This window comes from Plecotus auritus (genome assembly GCF_963455305.1).
Source record: "Plecotus auritus genome assembly, chromosome: 1".
NCBI lineage: Eukaryota > Metazoa > Chordata > Mammalia > Chiroptera > Vespertilionidae > Plecotus > Plecotus auritus.
Window position 1 is genome coordinate 181,730,368 of NC_137770.1, and position 27,286 is coordinate 181,757,653.

Below are 27,286 nucleotides of genomic sequence, written 5' to 3' on the forward strand. Positions count from 1 at the left end.
CTTCTGTGCCTTAGTGAGTATCCAATGCAAGCTAAGACTATCAGATCATCAACATTGTATTAGAGTAATGCAAAGTGTCAACATGAGAATAAGCAGCGAGGGTTAAATTCAAATAACAAGTCAAAGATTTCACCCAAAGCTAAAGTGCACTCACCAAATAATAGATATAGATCAGAATGGTTTTGTTTTAGTTTCTGTAAATTTCATTGGGTAGTATCTCTCCCATCACTATCCTCAAATGGCCTAGGAATCTTTTTCAACCATGTTTCCCCCTTGAGAAATCAAATTTTTAAATAAATTTCTAGGTTGAAGACCAGTTCAAGATGCTCGACTCTCTTCTACTAAATAAGGTAATAAAAATCAACCACAGTTATAACAGCTATTGGCAAAAATCTAAGCTTCAAAATACATGAAAAATGTGTTGGTGAAGAACATAACCATTTAAAATTTATATTACTAAGCAGATACATAATATGCCAGAAATCTTACTCGATACATGTAGACATTTTTCATTACATGCATTCTGAATGTTTTACTAAAGAGCTTACTATTTCGGTGACTAAAAGGAAAAAAAAAAAGTACTTCAACATGTTTTCAATAAAAGAAGATAGCTGTGTAAGTGAAATGTAGAGTCTGAGGCTAGCCAGGACAAGCTAAAGGTAAATTTTTTGCACTCTAGAGGTACTCAGGCACTTCATCCTAAGATAAATGCCTTTCCATTCTTTCCAAATGTACCAACAAAATTGAATCACGGATATATATTTTTTAAATTTTCTCTTTTTCAAAGCTTTCTCTTTATAACTTAAAAAATAGTCTAGAAAAGAAATATTAACAACAGTTAAAAATTCCTATGTTCATACAGAACACAGAGTAATATATGGCTTTTCCTGGTTTGACTGTTGCAAGATCACTAGCCTACATCAAGTCACAACCCCCTTAGTAGGCACTAGTTAACACCCTTACTAGGCACTAGTCAACTCTCAAGTGTCCTTTTCTGGGCTCTAGTTCTATACATTCAGCCGACTGCAGGGTCTCCATCATTTCAGGCTAAGAGGTCTTGCTGATACATCAAACACATATATTTAGATGTGAAGTTCTCCTTCTTCCCTGAAGCCTCTCACCTAGCCCTCTCCTTTCTAAATCTGCTCCTCCTTCAGTATCTCTCTGAACATAACCACCATCCACTCCGCTGCCAAAGCCAGAAACCTGAGAATCTTCCTAGGCATCTCCCTCTCTCACATCCAAAACACCCAATCCATCAACAACGTAATCATTTTAATCTCCTACATTTTTCTGTAATCCTTCCTCAGCTCTCCATTGATGCTGTTAAAGGGATGCTAAATGTGGCCTTCATCATTTTTTACCCCGTTGCCAGCAATAGGCTCCTGATCTCTGCTCTCTAGTCCTAACTTCCTTTATCCAACTTTACAATACAGCCAGAATATTAATTTTCTAAATTACATATTCATTCACTTGCTTAACTCAACAATTACTTATTTGGCACCTACCAGGTACCAGGCTCTGTTCCAGGCCCAAGGCCATAGCACGGTGGGAAGGTTGGGGAGGAGGGGTAATAGGCCTAATTCCTTAAATTCCTTACCTGACAAGGCTTACAGTAGTTGCAAGAAAATATATGATAAGTGCTTTCTAAAGAAATAAAGCAGGGAAAAGGTACAGAATATGTTGGGAATAGTCAGCCCATCTTAGACTTCCAGGTAAAAGAACTTTTTCAACATGCTGTCTGTCACCTACAGGACTAAATGGCATATTTAGTTAATGCGGTTCTTATAGGTCTAAAACCAGCAAACTTCTCATAGTGCCTTCTTGGCTTCATTCCATTTCAATTCTGATGGAAAATGTGAGCACATTAGTTTTAGACCCAATATAGGTTTCTGTTGGGTAAACTTCTTGGCTGACTAGATTTTCTGAACCTAGTCCTTTTCACTTGGAACAAATGTGTTATTCCAGAAGATGCCAGCACATCACGTGTTACTGATACATAACAAGATTAAGAGAAAAATGAAAACATTTAAAATGCAAAACATACTTGGGGAAAAATTACACAGTTAAGTGACCTGGGGAATGGCCTCAGCCATTTTCTAAAATTATTTGGACAATATCTTTAGGCTTTAAGAGTACACCTAGATCCTATTAAGTCTGCAAAAATGTTTTAAGTTCACAGAATAAAATAACATACAAAGGAAAACTTCACTCTATAATTTATAGTGAATAAAAATCACTTCAGTTGGAAACGTTCAAAGTTCTATTGAGTCATTAAAAACTGTCATATTTAATTATCAGAAACTACAAATTAATATACTATCTGAAATGTATGAATTAAATAAGACCACTAGATATTGTGGCATTTTTATATCTTCCTAAACAAAAATGCCTTTCCTAGAAAAATAAAGCAGAAGACTCCATTATCTAAATCACTAATCATTCCACAACTCTGCTCACAAATATTCCCTAATTTCCAGTGCCTGTGGGATCAAGTTCAAGCTTACTCACCTGGCATTGCAAAAGAAACATAATTTAGTCCAGTGTTCTCAAACTTTAGCTGCACGTGCATATCACCTGGAGGGCTTGTGAAAACACAGATTTCTGGAGCCATCCCCTGAGGTTTTTGATTCAGTAGATCTGGATTGGGACCCAAGAATTTATATTTCCAACAGGTCCCCAGGTAATGCTGACACAAGGACCACAATTTGAAAACCACCAGCCAGTCACAATTTACCTTTTGTGGCCCAATTTACACTTCCCCACCACACACTTCTGGCTCTGCACATTTTCTCATCCTTTGATTTTGTTTAACTATTCCAGTCGCTCCTGTTTATAGATTCTAGGGTTAAAATAACTTTTACTTAACTTGTCCTCTACAGGGCAACTGTATTTCAGTTCTATTTTTCTTTTTATCCTCACCCAAGGATATGTTTATTGATGTTAGAGAGGAAGGAGGAGAGAGAGAAGCATAGGAAATGAAAGAAACATCAACGCCTTGCATATGCACCCCAACCAGGGATCAAACCCCCAACAGAGGTATGAGCCCTACCTGGGAATTGAACCCACAACCTTTTGGTGTACTGGATAACGCTCCAACCAACTGAGCTACCCAACCAGAGCTCAACTATATTATTTTTATGTTGCTTGTGTTATCACTTCATGTTTTTTTGTTAAATTGACTAGAGGCCCAGTGCACGAATTCACACATGGGTGGGGTCCAGCCAGCACAAGGTGGTTGGTTGGCTGGCCCCACCCCTGATAAGGGTATGGGGGGTTGATCAGGGGTGGGGCCGGCCAGGGGGAGGGGCCTCAGGCAGTTGGCGGGCTGACTCCGCCCCCTGGTCGAGCTCAGGTTGAACTCCAGGTTGAGTGGACAATTTGCCTGTTACCCTTTTATTATATAGGATTGTGGTGACATTGGTTAATAGGATCATAAAGGTTTCAAGTGTACATTGTGTGCCCACCACCCAAAGCCAAATCATCTTCCAGGGATGGGAGGGCAGAAAGGGGCCAAATATATGGTGACAGATGATTCAATTGTATTTGCATGTGGCCACACTATAGTCCAATTTACCCTGACACAGCTTTAGCATCGCTTGTTTTTAATATTCTGATGTGAAAACATCAAGCATTGAGGTTGTTTTCCCACCCTAATGATGGCCAAGGCCCTGAGTGGGAGAAGCATGAAGCAATAATCTGGGGGGAAATGTTTTGTTATGACTATGAGTTCCTCCAATCTACGAAGGGGTTGTCAGTGTGGGCACTTGCCCAACCACTCTACCCCATGACAGGAAAATCTAGAAAAGTAATGGCATTTCTGATTCAGGATTTATCTTTCTGGCCTATAGGCGTGCTCGCTGTCCCCCAGACAATCTTAATATGTATAGAAAGAGTTCATGATAAAGCTTCAAAAATAAATTAACAGATTCCCACAAGGCCCAGACTCAGAATTATCAACAGCAGCTGTCCCCAAAAGATATCTTTTCCCTTTAATTGAGCAAATGGGATTGCAGGTGGACTACTCTGTTTTTACCAAAGCAAAAATGATCTGTTTTTAACCAAAACTAATGCTAATTCTTAATCACAAAGAATTTTTCTCACAAACTAACTAATAAAAAGGCAAATATAATGGCCTCACTAAAATTCTAATTTCAGAGATAAGTTATTATTATAATTGATATCAGAAAAGATAAACAACAGTCAATGAAGTATCTCTAATTCAATGTTTCATTTGTAGAGAATATTTTCTGGAACCAAAGTTTTCAATTATGAGGGGAAAAGAAAAACCTAGAATGTTTTCCAACTGAGAGGGGGAGTGGATCTGTACTTAATTTTGTTTCTGGCTATCTTTTTATTGTAGAAACCTCTAAAAATATACAAAAAAAGTTTGAGCATACTGGGTTCTCACAATTCATTTTTATAAAACCTTAACATTTTTTATCATTAAGGGATAAAATATTATAGAATAAAGTCAAATAAGTACCAGCCCCTTCTCCTAAATTTGCTATTCATCCCCCCACTATCCTAAATTTGCTATTCATCCTCCCTATGAATATTTTAGGACCTTTATAGAAATACTAGAGGCCTGGTGCATGGAGGTCCCTTGGCCTGGCCTGCAGGGATCGGGCCGAAACCAGCTCTCCGACATCCCCTGAGGGGTTCTGAATTGTGAGAGGGTGGTTCTCAGGTGACATACCCCGGAATCGGGCTCCTCCTCTCTGGTTCCCGGTTCGTCACCCGAGAACCACAGCTGCCAAGTCACCGCAGCTCAGCAGCTCCAGTGTTGAGCATCTGCCCCCTGGTGGTCAGTGCGCGTCATAGCTACTGGCCAGACGGTCACTTAGGCTTTTATATCTACAGTAATAAAAGGGAAAGATGCAAATTGACCATACCTTCGCGACACCCACCAACCAAGCAGGAGTGAGTATGCAAATTAACCTAACAAAGATGGTGGGTTAATTTGCATAAGCAGTCGCTGAGCGGTCAGGGGGCAAGACGCTTGAGTCATCACCATGGCAACGATGCAGGTGTTCTGCACTGCCCCAGCCAGTCCGGGCCTCTGGGCAGCGTGGGAAGGCAGAAAGGCGGCTCCGGACCGGAGCCAAGGCAGAAAGGCAGCTCCAGCCAGAGCGAAGGTGCTGCCAGCAGCCAGGGGAAGGAAGGCCCATTCTTGCATGAATCTTCGTACATCGGGGGCCTCTACTATATAGATAATTCACATACCATAAAATGCACCAATTTAACATGTTCAGTGCAATGCTTTTTAGTATATGTACAGAGCTGTGCAACCATATCTAATTTTACAACATTTCATTACCCCCAAAGTAAGCACCATACCCATTAGCAGTCATTCCCCATTCTTGCTCCCGGCATCCCATCCCAGAAACCCAGAGCTACTTATCCACTTTCTGACAGTCTAGTTTTACCTATTCTGGATTTTTCATATCCTATATAATAAAGAGGTAATATGCAAATTGACCATCACACCCTCACACAAGATGGCCATCCCCCATGTGGTCACAAGATGGCCGGCAGGGGAGGGAAGTTAGGGGTGACCAGGCCAGCAGAGGAGAGCAGTTGGGGGCAACCAGGCCTGCAGGGGAGGGCAGCTGAGGGCGATCGGGCCGGCAGGGGAGTGGTTAGGGGGTGATCAGGCTGGCAGGCAGAAGTGGTTAGGGGCAATCAGGCAGGCAAGCAGTTGGGAGCCAGCAGTCCCGGATTGTGAAAGGAATGTCTGACTGTCCGTTTAGGCCCTGTGAGATCGGGCCTAAACAAGCAGTCAGACATACTCCGAGGGGTCCCAGATTGGAGTGGGTGCAGGCTGGGCTGAGGAACACCCCTGTCCCGTGTACAAATTTCATGCACCGGGCCTCTAGTATAGAATAATATAGCATCTGGTCTTTGTATCTGGCTTTCACTTAGCATAATGTTTTTAAAGTTTATTCATCTTACAGTATGTATCAGTAATTAATTCCTTTTTATTGCAGAATAATATTCTACTATGTAGACATACATTTCGTTTATCCATGCATTTGGACCTTTGGATTGCTCTTAACTTGGGCTATTATGAATGATGCTGCTAGGAACATTTGTATATAAGGTTTTTTTTGGACATTAGGTTCTTATTTCTCTTGGGCATATATCTAGGAGTGAAATTTCTGGGTCATATGGTAACTTAATATTCAATATTTTTAGGAACTGACAGACTGTTTTCCAAAGTGACTGCACCTTTGTACATTCCCAGGAGTAGTGTCTGAGGGTTCCAATTTCTCCACATTCTCACCAACACATGGTATTACAGCCATTCTAGTGGGTGAAGTAGTATCTCATTGTGGTCTTGCTTTGATTTTCACTAATAGCTAATAACGTTAAACACTTTTTCATATGACTTTTAGTCATCTGTATATATTCTTTGAGAAATGTCTATCCAGATACTTGCCCATTTTTAACTGGGGTTATTTATCTTACTATTATTGATTTTGAAGTGTTCTTTATACACTCTGCATTCATGTTCATTATCAAATATACTAGAGGCCTGGTGCACAAATTTGTCTGGCCGGCCCACCCCAATCGGGGCCAATTGGGCCGGGTGGGCCAGGGGGAGGGGCCGCAAGTGGTTGGCCAGCTGGCCCCACCCCCGATCGGGGTTAGGGGGGCCGATTAGGGGTGGGGCCGGCCAGGGGTGGGGGGCCTGAAGAAGACACACTGAGCTGGAGCTGAGCATGGGCCCCAGGCTTCCCAGGGAGGACAGCCTCAGCAAGGAAACAGAAACCACCTGAAGGCTCTGCACACAGGCCCTGAGCTCCCTTTAGCCAGGCAGACTCAGAGCTGGTGTCTCTGTGTGTACATTAGACACAGCCCAGCACTCACCTTTGTCTGTTGGTCAAATCCATTGCATCGAAAAACGCGTTTCCCTTCTTCTCTTTGGGCCCTTACAACAAACACAGGCCAATTGGAAGACGCCGGTCCCAGTGGTAGAGCCAGGCTCCACAATCACCCGGAATTTAGGCCTAAGACAACTCGGTAGCAATCTCCACAGAACAGAACACACTGTTTTAGAGTCTTAATTCTCCCCTAAAATGTGCCCAGCTGCTCCTCTTTAGCCAGGATAGACTGAACTAAGGAACCAAAGACCGAGTTTCCTTTGAAGTGGGATCCACTGGGAGTCGGCTGGTGACAAGGCCCCTCACAGGCGGCTGCCTTCCCCCCAAGCTCGGTGTGCTCTGAGCCGGTCCATTTCTGGCAGTGCCGGGTCCTGGGCTGCTGTTCAGGCAGCAGGTCCACAGGGTTTCTCTCTGCCACCTTCCTAGCCTGCCAAGCAGTACTCTCTGGCCCAGTGTGCCAGGCGGCTGTCGCTAGAGTCAGGACTCGGGGAGTGAAGGAGCTGGACCCACAGGTGGCCAGGCCATGCCCCCAACCCCGCTTCTCAGCCTCACTCGTGTGGATCAGGCTAAAGCCCACTGCCCAAGATTGGTGCCACGTGGGGAGGGTTGCAGCAGGGAGAGGGGCGCCCTGACCTGCCAGCCTTGGTGATGATCATCTTGGTGCCCAGCTGATTGAATTCATCCCACAGAGCCTTCACCTCAAGCTGCACGCTCACACTGGCCACCTTTACATTCTTCTGTACCAGTGCATTGGTGGCAGCTGCACAATTGACCCCGGGTCCCTTGAGTCATAGTGACCGGTCGTTCTGGTCATTCTGCCATAGGGTTGCTGGGCTTTTATTATATGGATACTTTTTGCAAATATATTCTCTCATTTTGTAGGGTCTTATTTCACTTTTTTGATGATGTGCTCTGAAGCACAAAATTTTTTTTTTAATTAATGAAATCCATTTTTGTTTTTGCTTGTGCTTTTGTTATCATATATAAGAAACTATTACTTAACCTTATGAATATTTTTATGTAATTACTATCTAGATCTATAAATGATATATTACTCTTCAACACATTTGAAACAATGTACATTCCAACTAACCGTCATTAAGGGTTCCCATTTCTGCACATCCTTGCCAAACCTTGATGATTTCAGACTATTCATTATTTTGCCAATCTGTTGACTAAAACTCTGTAGTTCATATTATTTTAACTTGAATTTCTCTATTTAGTTAGCTTTTCCCCCTATATTTCCATTTTAGTATTTTTTTGTATTTTTTCATATTTTAGGACATTCTTTACATACAACTAATAATAATAGTTTCTCAGTTACACATCTTACAACACGCTTTCCAAGTGTCTTATTTATGATTTACTTTGTTGAACTATTATTAAATTTATTGTTAAGAAATTAAAAAATATTTTTTGTTTTGAGTTTTTTACATCTGTTTTTAAACATTAAGTTATATAAATATTCTCATCTAAGAGATGTTGTATTGCATAGATGCTAATGGAATGGACACAAGGACCAGGTATCGTAATTTGAATCTAGACTCTACCATGTATTAATTTGTAATCTAAGCAAATTATTTAACTTCTCCTAACCCATTTCTCATTTTTAAAATGGGGCTAATAATGGCACCTATCTCATATTGTGTGGAATGCTAATGAGTTAAAATATGTGAAGTGATTAGATCAATACCTAGAACATTAGCTATTATTACTTTCTTAACATTCTCAATTTTACATTTAATTTTCTAATATACTTGAAGCTGATTTTTATACACAGTAGAAGGCGAGCTTTTCAGATAGTCTACCTGTCCCTAGTGATCTTCAATGTCCCCTTTGACACACTCTGTTTCCATATATATGACTCTCTATTATGTTCCATTGGTCTATTTCTACCTTAAGTCATAACCACACTATTGTAATTACTATAGCTATAAAACTGTAAAACCATATATGTTTTTATATGAAGAAGAGCAGGTATCCCTACCTTGGTCTGTGCTTAATATCTACAAATGCATTCATTCACAAATAAACAGATAAGAATGCTGACATTTGTATCTTTGGATTCATGAATTATAAAATCACGAATGAAATATGCCAGTTATTATCTGCTAGAGACCCGGTGTACAATATTTGTGCTCGGGGGGGGGGGGGGGGTGGGATCAGGCCTAAACAGGCAGTCGGACATCCCTCTCACAATCCAGGACGGCTGGCTCCCAACCTCTCGCCTGCCTGCCTTCCTGATTGCCCCTAACTGCTTCTGCCTGCCAGCCTGATCACCCCCTAACCACTCCCCTGCCAGCCTGATTGATGCCTAACTGCTTCCCTGCCAGCCTGATTGCCCCTAACTTCCCTCCCCTGCTGGCCTGGGTCCCCCCGCATCTGCCCTCCCCTGCTGGCCTGGGTCCCCCCCCCATCTGCCCTTCCCTGCAGGCCTGGCCCCCCGCAACTGCTCTCCTCTGCCAGCCTGGTCACCCCTAACTGCCCTCCCCTTCAGGCTTGATCGCTCCCACTGCCCTCCCTTGCAGGCCTGGTCCCTCCAAACTGCCCTCCCCTGCTGGCCATCTGTGTCCACATGGGGGCAGCCATCTTTGACCACATGGGGGCAGCCATCTTGTGTGTTGGAGTGACAGTCAATTTTCATATTACTCTTTTATTATATAGGATAGAGACCTGGTGCATGAGTGGGGGCCGGCTGGTTTGCCCTGAAGCATGTCCCAGATCAGGATGGGGGTTCTCTTGGGGCATGGGGTGGCCTGGGCGAGGGGCTTGTGGTGGTTTGCAGGCTGGCCACACCCCCCGGAGACCCAAGTGGAGGACCTGGTATCTGGGATTTATTTATCTTCTATAATTGAAACTTTGTAGCCTTGAGCGGAGGCCAGGGCCGGCCAGAGCAGGCGGGAAGTTTGGCTTCCTCCATTGCTGAGGAAACCCAAGCCTCCTGCTTGCTCTGTGGCCACAGCCATCTTGGTTGGGTTAATTTGCACACCCGCTCCTGACTGGATTGTGGGCATGGCTTGTGGGCATAGCGGAGGTACGTCAATTTGCATGTTTCTCTTTTATTAGTATAGATGAGATGATTAATATCTACACAAAGTATATAGAACTATAAGAATGACACTTTTTTGCCCAGCCAGCATGGCTCAGTGGTTGAGCATCAATCTATGAACCAAGAGGTTATGGTTCAATCCCTAGTCAGGGCACATCTCCAATGGGGGTGTGCACCATGCCCCAGTGAGGGCATGCAGGAGGCAGCCGATCAATGATTCCCTCTCATCATTGATGTTTCTATCTCTCTCCCCCTCTTCCTTCCTCTATGAAATCAATAAAAATATATTTAAGAAAATAGAATGCCACTTTTTTACCCCTAGACCTTCTCAATTATTTTGTAAATAACAAGGTTATGATTCACTGAAAGCCATAGGAATAATAAACAATCTAGACTGAGAAGTAAAATATTAGAGAACTTTTAGGGGGTGATTTTGCTCCAAGTATCCTGCAGATACAAAAAGATGGTATGAAATCCTCAACAGATCTTTAACACCCCTTAAGCAGCAAAGATAAGAACCAAAGCAGCCAAAACCGGTTTGGCTCAATGGATAGAGCGTCAGCCTGTGCACTGAAAGGTCCCAGGTTCGATTCTGGTCAAGGGCATGTACCTTGGTTGCGGGCATGTCCCCAGTAGGGGGTATGAAGGAGGCAGCTGATCGATGTTTCTCTCTCATTGATGTTTCTAACTATCCCTCTCCCTTCCTCTCTGTAAAAAGTCAATAAAATATATATTTTTTTAAAAAGAACCAAGGCAAAGCCACAGAACAAAAGACCAAGTATTCTCATTCAGTTTGCAAAAGCCAGAGTCTGGATTCACAGTTACTATAGACATAGTCAAAGGAGAGGCAGAAAAATTAGGATCAAAGGAGAGGCAGAAAAATTTTACCTGGTAAAGACAATTCATCAATTCCTCTAAAACATTCTATAGCAACTGCCCCAAACGGTTAAATCCAATGTGTAAATCTAAAGGATCTCAGTATAAGCGATACCCTATAATGGAAAGGAACAATAACCTTGTAACTTTAGCACTAAGAAATAAATCTTAGAGGTGTTGACACTCACGCTCAAAGTATAAAGCTGCAGATCACATTTCTTGTTTGCAGTGATAGCAACATAGGATATTTTGCAAATAGTCTCTTTAACTTAACATTTACAAGAAAACTTAGAATAGGAAAAAGATAAGTATGCTCCATTCATGAATGCAGAGTGCAAATATTTTTCCTAGAAAACAACTCAGATGTGTTCCTAACTTAATCTTCTCCTCACCTCAGATGCTAAGATAATGTGGCTCAGAAAAAAAAAAAATAATAAGTTGCATTCCCTTGTGCACCAAATTATGACAGCCTAAATGTGGTTGAATATAGAGTACTTTTTACAAACTAGTATGTATTAGAATAAATAGGAAAATCAAAGCAGAAATTATGAGCTCTGAGCTTTATTCATATACTGGATTATTTATTCCTGGTTGTAGAGATGTGTGTTTTTGCAGTCTCTCTCTTAAATAGCATGTTTATGTGCAAAAACTTTGTTTTGACTTTCTAAATGCTCAGCATAAATAGCAATTCTGAAGCCAAATTTCAATTTCATTCCTCAAAGAACAAAAACTAAAACTCTGGAATCCCAAGTACTGGTTCTGGCTCTAGAAGTAATAGTGAGACTTTAGGTAAGTCCTCTAACAACTGCATGCCTATTTTCCTCACTTGTAAAAATGAGAAAACACAAGTAGATCATTAAAGTTAATTCGGTCTTTTAAGTAGAAGTGTGGGTGCCAGTAGAATATATTCCTACTGGGTTTAGGTTAGGTTGTGTAGATGTTTGTTTATATAATGGCACTTTATTTCTAGTTAAAAGAAACCTCCAGCTCCATCATCCCACACACAAACTACTTCCGTTTTTACTTGAAAGGAAATTCCTTTTCAAGGTTCACAGTACATCAGAGACAGCTGCATTTCAGAGCTTCCTCCAGACACTTTAAAAAGCTGCAAATATATCCCATGAATGACATGGATCATGGAACGAGACAGTCCCAAGCGAATCCCCTTAATGTTATATTTTCCGGCCTGGGGGGTGTGTGTGGATGTATGTGTTTGTGTTTATTTTAAATCAAGCCCTTGAAGGAATGCAGAAGTTCCCTAAAGTGACTACCTTGAGTGCTAATTTCCAAAGAAAGATAAGGTAAAAAGCACATTTCTAGTTAATGACATTTTAACAACAGACGGTCACTACATATTACCGTCCAAAGAGGCAATCCTCACATAAACCACACATTCTCTGCATATATTTCCGTATTGACCTGGACCTCACAGTGTTTATCTGGAAAACTCAATTCTGGACTCAGAACCAGCAAAACAAGAATGATAAACTGGAGTAGGAAGGATTCTGGCACAGAGCATTTCCAGCAGAAGCAGAGAGTTATAACTTGGTTTATTCCAGAACAGTCCTCAAAATGGCATAAACAGCTACAAAGACAAATTATTTTCTTTTTGTAAATGTAACTTATTTATTTATATCTGGAAAATGTGGGGGGAAATTATAACTTAATATTGAAACAGTAGTCCTCTAAGAATGTTTAAGACAGTAATATTTAATAGCCAGTGAAAGTTATGGAATTGTAGTTATAATAAAGTTGTAATATATTTTGAGATAATAGAAGATGTATTCATAAGCAAACTATTTTCATTGGGAATAACACATTGAATGCAACTGGAGGTGGGTATAGGGCTCAGGAGCATCCAAACGACAATAGGACGCTTTCTGAGGGCAGTTCACACAGCTAATCTCTGAAAAAATTTCTAGGAGCCTATCAGGTGTCCAATGACTATTTGGAGACAGAGATTATTTAATTAATATATCTTAGAAAGAGGAAATTTGGGATTCTCATCTCTATTTCACTCTCCCAGAAATTCTTTAGTTCATACCTGGATTGTTCTAAGTATATTAAGACTTATTATCCCTTCTTCATTAATAGGGCAATCTATAATAATAAAAGGGCAATATGCTAATTAGACCAGACGTCCTCCAGACGAAGCCGGCGGCCTGAGGGAAGCCCGGGTCCCGGACGCCTGCCGGCAGCCGGAGGGAAGCCCGGGTGTTGGTGCCAGAAAAAAGTCGGTGACAGCAGCCAGGGGAAGGAAGGCCTATTCTTGCACGAATTTCATGCACCGGGCCTCTAGTCTACATATATAAAACCCTAATAATACAAATAGACCGAACAGCGTAACAACCAAACAACTGGTCACTATGATGTGCACTGACCACCAGGGGGCATGCGTGGAACATGGTGGGCAGGCGTCGGCAGCAGACAGCAGAGAGTGGAAAATGGTGGGCATCGACACCGGCGGGATGGTGGAGCAGGTGAGTAGGGGCGCCAGACCAAGGCGGGGCACCGGTTGCTGTCATCAGGGCGAGCCTCTGGTGGTTAGCGAGCCTCTGGTGGTTACTGAAAATTCTTTGCTCCCGTGCACCACGGTCCTGCCAGGCACTCACACTGCTGCAGGCACCAGCCCCGCTCACACCCGCAGCCAGCCCCCACACCTGCTGCCAGTCCCGATCGCCCCTGAGGGCTTCTCCACCTCCCCCTTCTCCTGAGGGGCGATTGGGGCAGCAGGCGCCCTTGCACCCACTGCTGGTGCTAGCCCCAATCACTCCATGTCATCAGCGGGTGCGAGCAGGGCTGGCGCCATCAGCGTGTGGGAGTGGTAGGGGCAGCTGGAGTGGGCTGCAGGCAGACAGGACCAGGGGCAGCAGTGGGAGGAGCCGGGCAGGGGCACAGAGGATGGGCCAAGACCCATGCCTGTGCCCACCACAGCCTCGAGGCCCACAGTTCCTTTCAAGGTGCAGGAATTCGTACACTGGGCCCCTAGTATTTTAATAGTGCCAGGGCTCTTTTATTAAACAATAGGTCGTACTAATGTAATATTTTATGAAAGATCTTCAAGTATATAGGTAACTTACTCTTGAAATCAATTCCTGACTATTTCTTTGAAATACATGATAATAAAATAGGTTCTTCTCTTGGTCAGAAAAGAAGAGGGAAGGGGTAGAGCTTCCATCTGTAGGTAAAGAATGAACTGAAATGTATTAACTGTAATCTGGGGTGAACCAAATCCCTTGGGAGGGGGCAGCTTAATCAACTGCAGCTTTCTGGGCTCAGCTCCCAAATATCTGGTTTAGAAGATTTGGGGTGAGGTACAGGAAAGTGCATCTTAAAAGTGACCTACAGTAATTCTGAGGTAGGAAATACATTGAAGCAGGACGTGAGGAAAACTGTGGACTCCTTGTTTCTCAAATGGATGGATGATACGGATAGCACACCGCTCACAGGCTGCTTCCTTTGCGACAGCCACTGCAGCGAGCCGGCAGCCAGTGCCCCTGCAACATCTGCAGAGAAGCCTCATGTCACCTGATCCTGAATTCAGGACTCTTCTGCCGCACTGCACCAAGCTGCCACAAAGAAAACACATTGGCCAACTGCTATATTGTTGTTGGCAAGCACCGAAATTTGCTCAAAACCTTTACAAATGAAACCCAGCTGCTTAAGCTCAAGAACAGATGTCTTCTACAATGTGTGGCTTTGATAGATTAAATTGGGCATAAGAAAGAGATGAAATATATGAAAATCGAATTTGCAAGATGTTTGTCATTAAGTCTGTTCAACAACAACAAAAAAGACAGAAAATATATTTTTCACTATAAGAGGTTAAGTAGAATAGATTAATAATATTCATAACAGCTACTAAAATGCATGTTGTGAATAAACTGCTTAGTATATATTCATAAAATCCAGGCCAAAAACAAATATCTAGAAATGCCCATTGGGAAAAAAAAAGTCATATGTCTGTGAAACCACATGATTTAGCAAGAGGGTCCTTTTCCTTTAGACCCCTCCTCCAATCTGAACAAGTTTTCACTCAGGGCATAGGAAATTAAGTAGGAAATATATAGTGATATTCCCTGATTTCAATAAGCTGTAATAAGCCTATGAAAACAAATATATAAGAAACATATGTGTGAGGCTATGTATAATATGTATAGGAACGTGTGGAAGTAAGAGGGCAATTTGTTTAGCAGCCTCCAATAGATGGCATCGTCCCTTCTGTTACCATGTCACCATGGAACTCCTGTTGCTGTTTTCCAGGTCACTGCACAAGCCTCAATTGCTCAGCTGATTTCAGAGCCTAAGTGAGGCTCCGAGACAGCTCAACTATTCCTCCAAACGCTGCTGCCATTCCCTCACTGAGATGAGCTAAGAGTTCATGGGTAAATACAAGGTATTATTCTTATAACACTAACCTTAAAAAAAAAAAAAAAAAAGGAACATAAAAAGTCTTTGTAATGAAATTTGAAAACAATACTCAATTGAGTATATTAACAGTTGAGATTGAGCCCCCTAAAAAGGTACATACTCATTAAAATTATATCCTATCTAATAAAGAGGGAATATGCTAATTAACTATCACTCTCTCACAAAGATGGCTGCACCCACAGCTGAGGCCAAGTTCCCACAAGGAGCCTTAAGGAGCAATCAGCAGGGACCTGAGGCTACACCCTCCCCCGCCCCAGGTGGGGCTTGACAGGGGACCTCAGGCTGTGCCCCCCACCCAGCGGAGCTTGACGGGGGACCTGAGGCTGCTCCCCCCTCCTGGTGCTGGGCCAGGGGACCTGAGGCTGCACCCCCCCCCTACCTGGCGGGGCTTGACAGGGGATCTTAGGCCGTGTCTCCCACCTGGCGGTGCTTGATGGAGGACCTCAAGGCACATGCCTGCCCTGGTCTGGGCTGGGGGACCTCAGGCCACGCCCCCTGTCCTGTCACTGGGCCAGGGGACCTGAGGCTACACCCCCTGCCCGGCAGGGCTTGACAAGGGTGGGACTGGCCGGGTCTGGATCTAGCCCAATGGGTGAGGCAGCCAGGTCTGGGTCTCAGGAGATTTTGAGGTGCATGTGGGTGGGTGGGATCTTGACTCTGGGTCCCATGGTGTGCCCCAGACTCAGATATGAGGAAAGTTTTCATACACATTTTACTAATTTTCTTTCATCTCTGACACTTCTATTATAGAGAAAGGGCAAATAGCAATATTAAATTATTTCCTCTAATTAATCACCTTTTAATGTGCACGAATTTCATGCATCAGGTCACTAGTACATCTATAATTGGCAGATTTTTTTTTCAGATTTGATAAACATGCCTTCATTTTCCTTTAAAGAGAAACCAAAATAAAGCTAAACACTTTAGCAAAGGCATAGTTTGATCACAAATATTCCCACAAACATGACAGAAAGATGATTTCATGCAGAGTTTGCAAAACAAATCTAGCCTCAGCTTTCCTGAAGCTGCACGCTACGGGCCTTGGCATACCTTCTATTTGAAAGAAAACAGAAAAACTTTAAGATGCCTTGTTATATTAAATTGTCACACATCTGGCTGATATCTCATCAGTGCAGCTCCCACAGCACAGAAGTTGAATGATTGATGCAAACGTGATGTAAGTCACTATTTCCTTACATGTAAAACTCCCATGAAAATTGTGAAGATACCAAGATGAATTTGGGAACATTATGTACCACAGGATACTGTCAGGCAGTAAAAACCTATGAACTAAAGCCAGTTTTCTGCACATACTCATGAGGTTTTTTAAAAAGCTAGATAAGCCAGTCGGAGAAAGATAAATATCACATGATCTCACTCATATGTGGGATATAATGATCAACATAATTTGATGATCAAGAATAGATCCAGAGACAAATGGTGCAGGGAGGGGGTTAGAGAGCAACCAAAGGACTTGTATGCATGCATATTAGCATATCCAACAGACACAGGCACTGAGGCTGTGGGGGCTTGCCCAGGTGGAAATGGCTGGGTGGGGGAGGTTTGCCTGGAGTAGGAATGGCTGGGTAGGGGCTTGCCTGGGGTAGGAATGGCTGGGGTGGGGGCTTGCCTGGGGTGGGAATAACTGGGGGGTCAATTGGGGAAAAAGAAGACAAATGTAAAACTCTAGACAATAAAAAAAAAAAAAAACTAAAAAAAAAAAAAGCTAGATATGTACAGTAATTTTACTGGACTCCAGAAGGGGTCTAAAACAGTTTCAGATATTAAGTTCCAAGAATCAAATGAAAGATGTACATACAGCTAGTCTCAAACCTGTGGCCTGTTAAGGTTTCTGATGCAAAATTTGTGAGATGTTCTTCCTGACACATAAGGTTTGCAACTACTGTTTTAATAAAGGAGTGAAAATTGTGTGTAACAATCTGACAGAACTAAAGACTGCCAAGTAAAAGAGCTACTTGTTTCATATATTATTTTTGCCAATATGGGGTACACCTTGATATATTGAATTTCAATAATCCTATACTCCTTCGTTTACTGTTAAAATTATTCTGTAGAAACTACAGAACTACATTACCATTATTTTTCGTAGTAACATTTCCTGGATACCAAAGTTCAAGTAACAACATTAAGGTGTTTTTTATAATATTTCTGAACACATAGCTAGTAAATAAGTCACTTCATAGCCAACAGGAATTCATTATAAACCAAATAGTACTGGAAGTATTCAGATTCCTATCATAAATGTCAGTAGCAGCTGTTTTAGATGTTTTTGATTGTCAACCTAATCCGGAACCTCTTTCAAGAAAAATGTCCCTTGACCACAGTGCCTAATTCTTTCCCTCTTGGTATTGGGTGAAGACACATATCAAGTGGGCTACATCTGATTACCATAAGGGTCAACAGCCAATCAAATTCTATCTCCAAAAAATTAAAAATAAGAGACAGTGAAACATTTATCAGTTAACTCTAGAGAGTGAAGCAAAAAATGGTCTTGGAAAATCAGGGAATGCAGACACTATTTTGGGTCATGTGCAAAATAACAAGCATGTCCAGAGACACAGACTCCTCTATTCACCATGCACTGTGTCCATGGACACAGTGCTTTCCTCCAAGAAGCTGAGCTTCCAGTAGGACAGTGGCAGGTAAAACGATAAATCACGACAGGTACTATACAGGAGAAATCAAATGGACAATGAGGGATTATGCACGGGATCCCATCTAATTTAAACTGTTAGGGAAAACTTTTACCTGACATTTAAGTGAATAAGCAGAGGAGATAAGCAAAGAACTCCTCATGCTGTGGAAATGGCATGTGGGAAACACCTGAGGGATAACGGGTTTGGATCATTTTGGACAGGAAAGATCTACGTAGCTGATGGTCAACGAGTAGTGAGAGGAGCTGCAAAGGGACTCGAGGGCCACAGAAAGATCTGGATTTTATCCTAAATGCAAGCAGCATCCATTAAAGAATTTGAAACAGAAATAAGGGAAGAGACACACAGAAAAGAGGTGAATGTCCATAAGGACCCTCAGAGACACAGACGAATGGAAGGAACTCAAGGCCTCTGGGTCCAAGACCTGTGTCTCCATAAGTTTTTCTTTAGACCTCATCCAACATCTTTCTCTATCTGAGTTTCGGTATCAATATCACAATATCGAAGGAATGTGATAGAGATGATATTGAAGCAGAGAAATTAATCCAAAACCCGTAGTTTCTCCAGGGTTAAAAATGGTAAGGCCTAAAAATAAGAATAGGTTATTCTGAGCACATAGTCACAAAATCACCCTTAGATATTTGTGACTTATTTACTAGCTATGTGATTAAAAGTTTACAAAAAATATACGAAGACAGCCAATGTAATTAGCTTACATATGAAAAAAAAAGTGTAATAATCAAGACCAACAGGGTCCATCTGGACCTTAAATGTAGCCATAGGAAAGCTTTAATAGACAACTTAGCTGATTAATACATTTTCCTATAATTAATGGTCAATTAAGACAGTAAAGGATTTATAAAATGTTATTTTAGATTCAACTGGCTTACAATTAAAAAAACAACAACCCTAATTTGAATTACTCAGATCTTTCTAATACTATTATTTACCAGAAGCCTTTAAGTACTTGTAATTTAAAGATAAAAATTATGTATGTACACATATATAGGTATATATAGAGAGATATATCACACACACACACACATATACATGACTTACATATATGGTTTCCACCACTGTTAAAGAACATAACTACCTTCTCATAAAAAAGGTAAAACGAAATAATTTGAGTTTGTACCGAATAGATATGTGAATACCCATTATCAAGTCCACTCTGCAGAATTTAGGTTGAGAACTACGGTTTAGTCACTTTCCTCCCAGGTAAATTACCGCAAAGATCAAATTTCTTACATCTGTGATGCTCACCACCACTTGCAGCTTTTACCGATTAATAGGCTGAGATTAATTGTTGAAAGTGCTACATAAGAGCTGTAGTAGAAAATATTTTAACACAGAACTGCATTTACACATTTAACAGCTGTGTTGGTCTAACTAACAGTTCAGATTTTCACTGTATTTTGCCATATGGTAACACAGATCATTTTTCACTTAAAATATTACCAAAAACGATGCCCTATAGCAATATCTACCATTCTAATTTTGAAACTACACATTCACAGCTATGTTTGTTATCCTCCTGCTATAGCATTCCTTATTTGCCTTAATTCTACTTAAAATATTTAATAACACTTATTTTTCTGAATTTAAATTAGTGTTAACCAGGTCAAACACAAATATTGCAATAGGAAATCTATGGAATATGACCTGGCAATGAAGAGGCAGGATGTAAAATTCTAGGTTATATAAAAATGTAAGAACCATGAAGATGGGGACCTATTTTTATTCATTAGATTTGGGGATTTTCTGTATTTAAAAAGATCTACTTCCTAACTCACCTATTTTTTCTATAACTCTTTATTGGCAAAGAATTCATCCTAATCTAAAGAAAAAAAAAGTTGGCTGCCAATTTTGATCTTTATCTGATTGCTATAATAATTTACTACCATGATTTTAAGTGGGAAAAACATTGTAGAAATTTTCACATATACATTTAACAGAAAGCTAAATAAATATTTCACCTTTTTAAATTCCAGAACATGAGGCCCATCCATGTCAGGAAGGGCACATTATTGCAACCAATGTGTTAAAAAACAAACAGAAAGAGTCCTTTAGTTTTTAGGTCTGTCAATCCATCACATTTATATCCTCACTAAATTCCTTCAGCAGAACTAAGAAGACTGGGAGTGACCAAAATGATGCTTTAATACTGTTTGCCCTGTATTTATTATAATTTCCTGTGATTCTCTTCTGTGTTTTGAAAAGTAAGAACAGGGTACTACATTTTAAGTAGAAATGAGAACTACAAATTTTCACCATTATAGTTCATATTTTCACTTTTAAACAAGACGGCAATTCTCCATTCCACAATCCCTACCTTTAAAGAAATGCATTTCTGAAGCAATCACAGTGTACCAATATACAAAACACATTGTTCAAAGCATCTACCAAGGTGTACCCTTGCTTCCTTTTTTCTAAGCCTGTGTCTCCTCAAGTAAAACGTTGAAGATAAGATTTAAGCAGTGATAAGATTTAGGCTGATGAATCACCCTACACACAAGTCACCCCAGCTACTCTGTTCCAAGTGGGAAGAGGTCTTTCCACTTACTGTGACTTGGCACTAGCATACATATTTCTTCCATATAGAACTTTTAGGTTTCCATATATCTACTTTAAAGGTTTTTTTATTAGCCTGAACCTTATATTCTCCAAATGTCTCAAGTTATCATTTTTAAACATAATTACTTTAAATATGGAATTAAGGTCAGAATATTAATCTTGGCTTTGTCATTAAATTAAGAGTCATAACCACTTCATTTGTCTGTGCTTCTTATTTATCTATTTTTGTGATCATCACTCTCCCTGAAGTATATGCAGAAGTAATGACTGCAAAGCATTACAAGATGTCAATGAATATTTGACTTTGATAGTTAAAGTTGTTTAGTCTTGGCTAAACTCATGGTCTCTGCTTATAACACATTCTTTCTTCATCGGGGGAAAATCATAAGAACCATGAAGCTTATTTTTTATAAAAAGTTACAGGTACAGAAATTCCACCACCCCAAAAATTAAAAGTTCATTGTGGCACAAAGGTAGGAATACATATTGAGATTCAATATGTTAATAATACTAAAAGAAGCTATGGGATTCTTTTGAATTTTTATCTCAATTTACATTTCCAGCTTGGTTGTCTCCTATTCCTGTATAAATTAATATTATTAATAACGATACTAATCATATGTTCCAGATACTATTCTAAGTGCTTTATGTGTGTGTACTAATTTAGTGATCAAATCAACCCTATGGCAAATATTATTATTATCCCCATTTTACAGCTGAGAAAATTGAGAAACTAATAAGATACCTCATTCGAGTTTACACATCTAATAAGTGGTAGAGCTAAGACTCAAACCCAGGCATCCTGGGCCCAGGGTTCATATTCTTAATCACTATGCTACAGAATAAATTAGTAGAAACATACACTCACACACAAATACACACATGAAAGTGCCCTGGACAAGGAGTCAAAAAGGCTATGTGACATGGAGGGAAGCAACTTCCTTACTGGAAAAGTAAGCAGCTATCCATTATTTTCAGGTCTCTTCTAAGCCTAACTTTTATGATTCAAAGACTCAGTCTTTACTAGCATATGGACTCTTTGCTTTTTATTGACATATCTCAATAATGAACTAGGTATTCATATGTTTCCAGGAAAATGCTAAAAAAAAAAAGTGAAAAGTTACCTCAGGCAATCAAGAAATAGTATAGCATGAATATAGGAATAAGAATTTCACCTCACATACATCATGCTTTGAGCTTTATGAAACATTCTTAAGAAATAGTTACCCTAAGGTCTTTCTAGTCTCTTCTACAAGATATCAGATAATAACAATTTTTTTGGAAAATAAACTATCAAACCAGGTAAATGAACTACTCATTGTTCCTTCAGATAAATACACAAAACTCCTTTGAACTACATTTATCTAGACCAGAAATTAAAAGCATCTCCCATAGCCGAGCCATAAAATACAATATTGCAATAGTGTCATGGAGTACTTTGAGATTACAAAAACATTAATCTTATAAGTGCCAACCAAAAGTACATGCCAATTGATAATACATACTTTTTAAATAAATAATATTGCCAATTGGTTCTGTAAAATGCATTTGCAAGTACATGAGGTTGAACTCTCAGTGTATTTTGATCTCACAAGTTCCCTTTGTCCCTGGCTTAATTTTATAAAGCCATTTCTCTTTATTTCCAATCTTGCAATGACTCCCTCATTGCAAATCACTATCACAGATAGTTGTTTCATGTTCATTAAGTCGTCTTTCTTCTAACTTGAAAATACTTCACCTACTCTTACAATTACTCTTTTATTTTAAAAAATTGTGCTACCCTTTAGTCAATTTTATACAAAAATAATCCTTCTGGACAAAATGACCACTAAGCAAACCCTGTTCTTAAATGTGCATAAATTCTGACATATTCACAAATTATAATTACTGCCATTATAAAACTAGAGATTTACTCCATGCATCCTTATAAAAATTCAAACAAACTTCAAAGTTAAATAGCTAATCTATAAAAATCTAACAGTATTCAACTTAAAATGATCAAAACAAAGTTTATTAGTGTTATTTTCTTAAATTCTCCCCATATAAACTGTATGCTGACAATCAACTTTATAATCAAAGTTCCAAAGTGGGCTACACTTTTTTTTTTAATTGCTAGAGAAAACAGAAACTTTGAGTCCCTTTAAAATTATTCTAATACACTACCGAGTAAACTTTGTCCTAATAGAGAAAAACTAGTTAAATTACAGAGCAGTTGGAGGATGGGGTTTGAAAACCTTTAGCCATTCAACTTCTGCCCTGAACTTTCTGTTCTGTGATAAGAGCCACAACAGCAGACATTAACGGAGGCCCCTGTCAGCACTGTACGGTGGGGGGCACTGGTCCTCTTACCCCTCGTGTGCATAGACAGAAGGATGAGCAAGGAAATGTGAAGCTGCCAGGGTAGTTCTTCCAGCCAACCCACTGCGGCAGGAGAGCAGTGCTTGCAACCTGCCTGGGGAAGCCTCCTGCTTCTTGCCTTCCCTTCTTTCACTGAGACTCCTCTGCTGCCACCCTCGTCAGAGCTGCAGGCAAGCCTGCCAGCAAGCCTGAGACAGGACCGTGAAAGACAAGCCTGTTACAGACTGGTGCTGTCACCACAGAGGCTTCCACTGATCACCTCGTGGGGAGGACAACAAAGGGCGGTGAGGACCCCGAGCAGGATTGTTTTCTTAAGAAAAGCGCCCGGCCCAGCTGCCCACACAGGGGCCAGCTCAGGCAGGCACCTCCCTCCGCACTGGCCACGCCAGGTCCCCCAGATCTTTCCGGCAGGGAAGAAGGGATTCCAAAGCATCACACACCTACACTTTACTGTCATGAAAGAGACTGTGTCTTTGCTCAAGGGTTTCTCTCTGCTAACATTGTTAACTGGGAATTGTAGAAAGACAAGGAGAAAAACCGGTGGTTGTTTTCTAATGAAGTAATAGAAATATTGCAACACATCAAGTGTCATGCTATGGCAGTTTTCTCACACTGTATCTACATTTAAATAATGAAGCAAACGCCTATGAATCAAGTGCACAGATAGGAAAAAGGGCCACCTACAATACACATCCTTAATGAATATTTTAAGTTAAAATGTTTTAGTTAAGCTACTCATTAATCAATTAATTTTAAGTGGCTATACTTTGAAGTTTCCTATGTAGAAAATAAGAACTACTGTGAAACTAACCATTTATTATGTAAGTAAAACCACTGTTAAGTTATTCAATATTTTAAATGTAACTGTGCCTCAGGGTAAACAATGAACATTTTGTAAAATTTGATTTTCCATGATATTCTGGGTGACCTTTTCAACACACAAAAAAACCTTTAAAAGGCTATTTGTTTTCTTTTTCTCTGAGAATTGACAGTAATAAAAGAATAGCAAGAAATATAAATGAATTGCCAGTATGTGTAGGAACTGCAATGTCACCACAGACAGGTTCAAACAGAAGTCGTCATTAAGGATTCATGACTATGAGATCGCAGACATACTGCAACGATTGACTCTAAGATGTCATCAGATGTATTTACTTAATATTTTAAGATTTATTACCTTGGAAAAACATCTCTGCCATCTTCTTTATTTTTAAGAGACACCCCCCTCCCTCCATGCACACATACTGTCATCTCCCAGCATTACCGTACTAGCTGCCACTCAAATCTATTCCCCAGCTTAGGGTAGCCCAACAATTGTTCTTAGTGACTTTACAAATACTGCTATCAACCCAACATCCAAACCTCACACTTCTTTGAGATGACATTTAACAGAAGCACGGCGTTTTTAACCACGTAGGATATTTGGAGTAGCCTACGCTTAAGAACCCACACATTTTGTATTTTACAAAAGTCATGCCACTTACACGTCAGGAAGATGGAAGCTGGGTGGTGAATGAGGTAGTCTTTCAGTATCATTTATCCACATCCCTTGAAGCTAAGAAGGGAGATGGAGGCATACTAACATGAATCAGAGTGATCAAGAGCAGAGGGGTCACATGTGGGAAAAGCAGACAAAAATCAAGCAAGAGAATCTCTTGTTCAAACTTTCTGTTTTGGGCTCAGAGCCACATCACAACATGGTTCTACTGCCAATTTGGAACCCAGCCTTGCTCTCTGGACGCAGAGTGAATGGCTGAAACATGGGACAGTTCCCATCGCTCACACCTCCCCAGTATGGGCATCCATAGATGGTTCAAAGCATTAAGAGAGAATTGTTGCTCTCCTCCTGGAATCCCAATTCAGTTCTAAACAATTCATATCAGCAACCATTTCTGATTTTGTACTATGTGCTTACTGAAGTACATGCACTCAAGAAATTTATAATACCACAGAAAAAGCAATATAAGTATTTTATATATACATGAAAGAACTAAGTAAAAAATGTAAGATCTTTTATGATGAAGATAAATTAATCATAAAGATGATAAATTCATCATAAATTCAACAAAGATGGGAAATCAGAGTAAGGAAGGGTCAGACTAGGCCCAACACTGAAGGGACAGCTGGATGCTGAAATATGAATTGAACTAATATAACTAAAATATACAGAATAAAGGGGATGGGGAGGAAAGAACAAGGATTAGAGGTGAGATTAAATGTTTCATTTGTGCAACAGCATGTGAAGAAAAATCTTACTGGAGCAGGCAGTTCCTATTAGTAAATGGTTGGAGAGAAAGATACGATCCAGATTGTGCAGAACTCTGAATACAGGTTACAAGTTTGGACTATAAATTTGATAATAAATAAGTATCTGGATTGATGATTTTTTTAAAGTTTCAGATTTCAGCATATAGGATGGGTCTCTGAACTTAAACTTCCAACTATGTGAGAAGAATTGAAAGTCAGATTGGAAGTGTGGGGAAAGGTCTCCACTGAGTCAAATGTTTTGTTAATACAGATTTCTTTCTTTCATTTACAATGCTAAGAAATTCAAGACCTATCCCTATTAATTCTTTCCATTTTGTCTATATGGTTTAACATATGCTGGGTGCCAACAATGTTCTATAAAATGCGTAATTAAGTTCCAGACGAGGCTCAAAAGATCTAATAAAACTGTTATAAGGTAGATCAGAAATCTGGCTTAGCAAAACAATCCCAATTTGTTTATGATTCAGCACTCTCACCTTAAAGTACACACCAAATGAGGCTGCAAAGAAAGCTCTGAGACAATATTAAGAGAAAGGTCTCAATCTGAAAATATACACAAGAGAAAAACAAGGAACTATGAAAGGAGGACTTCAGATCACACTACCAATATGAATAGGACATGTCATCGCTACATGTCACTGTAGAGCTCTTACACAGACCCACTTAGTATAGATTGGTGGAGTCTGTGCGATGGAGCGGAGAAAGCCTTGTACGCTATCTGTATAATCTTGGGCAAATTATTTAAACTCTGTTCTACGGTTTATTCATTACCTAACTGTGAAGATTTTATACGATTAAGCAAGGAAATAAACAACAGTGCTCAGAAAAGAGAACATCAGAAAATGGTCAGCAATTTCCTGACAATTCTTACTACTCTCCTGCCTTCTGATAAAAAATATTCCCACAAAACCCTCGTTAGCGATAATGTTCTTTAATATAACATTTACCAAATTGCTCCTTCCTGTCACAAACAATGTGAACAATAACAGATGCAAAGTGTTTCTGATGTTAAATTAAGTTTTTGAAGTTTTCAATAGCAAATATTTATTTACTCAAGTTATTTGTACTTTATTCATTTAATGTTCACATAATTGAAGTAGAAGTACATGAAACAGTTTTAAATTACACTATCATTTATCAATTGTGATTCATGACTTATTTTCACATACTCCCCCAACTCCTGATTTTAGTATTTATACAGTTTTTAAACTGTACTAGGAACTGTGTCTAGTGAGGGGATATGAGAACATTACAAAGTAATGATGTGTGTGGAGTATGTGTGTGCTTTCAGGTGATTGTTTCACTAAGAGTGTGAATTCAAGTGCAGCTCAGTATTAGCTTCAGCATAAAAACTGTACAGGTTTTTTTTATAGCACAGTGGTCGGCAAACTCATTAGTCAACAGAGCGGCAAACTGGGGCGCGGCTCGAGAGCCGCAGTTTGCCAACCACTGGTATAGCAGATAAGATTTTTTGTAGAAAAATACTTTTTTTAAAAAATGCAGGTTGTAACTTTTTGAGGGGCTACTATACAATTAGATTTAATGGCTTTTGATATTAAATGTTTCTAAAATTTAATGGTTTCTTTAATTTCTTGACTTGTGCATGATAGCACATCAAACTCATAGGAATCAGCATCAATAGTTTTTTAGAGTATTGAACAATGAGGTCTGTGTTGCTAATGTTATGTTATTTGGAACAACATCTACCTTTTAATTCAACTTCTGTTCAAACACACAGACCCCTAAAAATCTGTAATACAATTATGTATATTCAAAAGAATGATACCTGCTTTCAGGACAAAACTTACCCTGGAATGGGTGAAGGCAAACATACAATCAAACAATGGCAATGCAAGACAGCAACTGCCTGCTATAGGGAAGGAACATGGGAAATCCAGTGGATAAACAAAGATTAACTCTGACTGGGGGTGGGGAGTGGACTTGTGGGGAACAGGCATCTGAACTAGGTCTTCAGAGATAAGAAGGAATTCACTGGGCGGAGGGAGGGCAAAGCAAGACTAAGCTAGGAGAATGGATAGTACAGACATTTATGGGTCAGAAAAAGAGCAGTGTTTGCAGAGAACACAAGCGTCTGAGAGACTGGAGATGCCTAGAGAGCAGCGAACTGAGGCTGGAAAACTGGAGGGGAGAAGTTGGGCATAGCC

General features: G+C 40.2%; 1 protein-coding gene across 8 annotated transcripts in view; it reads right to left on the bottom strand.

Annotated features, from left to right (window-relative positions):
- Positions 1-27,286, bottom strand: part of BMPR1B (bone morphogenetic protein receptor type 1B) — a 393,766-nt gene that overhangs the window by 87,259 nt on the left and 279,221 nt on the right. Inside the window, exon 1 of one of the 8 annotated variants that reach the window (XM_080640950.1) lies at positions 22,845-23,231. The exons of the other annotated variants lie outside the window; for them this stretch is intronic. Coding sequence (XP_080497076.1) covers positions 22,845-22,857 — 13 coding nt within the window. The 5' untranslated portion in view covers positions 22,858-23,231. Of the gene's footprint in view, positions 1-22,844; positions 23,232-27,286 lie in introns of those variants that run through there. 8 annotated transcript variants of the gene reach the window in all.